This window comes from Vollenhovia emeryi, unplaced genomic scaffold (genome assembly GCF_000949405.1).
Source record: "Vollenhovia emeryi isolate VEMERY1.0 unplaced genomic scaffold, V.emery_V1.0 DF939134.1, whole genome shotgun sequence".
Classification (NCBI taxonomy): domain Eukaryota; kingdom Metazoa; phylum Arthropoda; class Insecta; order Hymenoptera; family Formicidae; genus Vollenhovia; species Vollenhovia emeryi.
In genome coordinates this window covers 839,640-840,743 of record NW_011967232.1, presented here as the reverse complement: position 1 = coordinate 840,743, position 1,104 = coordinate 839,640, and the positions used below count along the sequence as shown (strand labels likewise).

The window sequence follows — 1,104 nt, the reverse complement described above, 5'->3', positions numbered from 1 at the left end:
GCAGTTTTTGTTTCAACAATGTTACCATTCGTATTTAATGAAGTTCCAGGTAAATCCATGGCCGCATCGTTTATTGGAAATTTCATTGGGGATTTTTTCGTGGATTTCGGATTTACTTTCGGACTTTTCTTCGCGGTGGTATTACCTGTACATAAATCGTATTAGATTGTATTAGATTCATTAAATTTTATTACTTATTATTTATTTTAATTCAATATGTGTCTTTCGATTATATCATTAAAAATTTGTCGCTATTACAGATTCAATTACAAAGATTTTGATAATATTTGATATATAGTATCGTTCTTATTATATCTTTAAAAATAATTGAAGTTACTGTTTACTTATTATACATATTTTAAATAATGATAGATTTTTATGAAATCTCGTTCTTACCTGCTTTAAGAACATTTTCTTGTGTAATCTTATCGTCGAAATCATTCAGTATATTCTGAATACAAGCAGCTTCGCTCTTTTCAAACATTTCAACATTTTTCCAAACATCGGATTGTAATATATCGTCAACGTCGAGAGAACCGTTGGCACCGATAAATGACAATGCGGATCTTCGCATGTTTGTACCGCCATGACTTTTCGTCTTACGACTCATATCGATATTATTACCTGTTAAGAAATATTCTAAGCATCGACATCACATATATCATTATAATCGAAAAGCAACGCAACACATATTTTACGATATGCCTCTGTGATTATAATCCCGTTATATCAACAGCTTCCTATATTTTATTAGTGGAAAATTGAAAACAAAATAATATAATCTCTATTCTTTGCAATTTTATGATATTAAGAAACAGTAAAAGTCGCGTACAGTTATACAATTCACTTACTTGAATCACATAAAGATTGTGCTTTCGTTCGTTCCAACGCTTATTTCTTTGCAATTCTGTCTTGACGGCAAACACACTGTGCTTCGGCTATTTCAATAATCCGTTAAAATATTACCAATAAATAAAATAATACACCATATATTTAATAACGCGGACAGGCGAGGACTTCTATAAGGATTGTAGAATGCTAAGTTACGTCGAACACGTTCGTCGAAAGACTCCTCAGAACTATTTCAATAGTGTTTATACGGAT

General features: G+C 31.0%; 1 protein-coding gene across 1 annotated transcript in view; it reads right to left on the bottom strand.

Moving 5' to 3' along the window:
• The window catches only part of LOC105567780 (dentin sialophosphoprotein-like), a 3,945-nt gene extending 2,841 nt beyond the window's left edge, over positions 1 to 1,104 (bottom strand). The window contains exons 1-3 of the mRNA XM_012022915.1: positions 852 to 1,104; positions 397 to 624; positions 1 to 145 (exon numbers count right to left, since the gene is read on the bottom strand). Of these exons, the coding sequence (XP_011878305.1) occupies positions 1 to 145; positions 397 to 610 (359 nt within the window). The 5' untranslated portion in view covers positions 611 to 624; positions 852 to 1,104. The remainder of the gene's footprint in view (positions 146 to 396; positions 625 to 851) is intronic.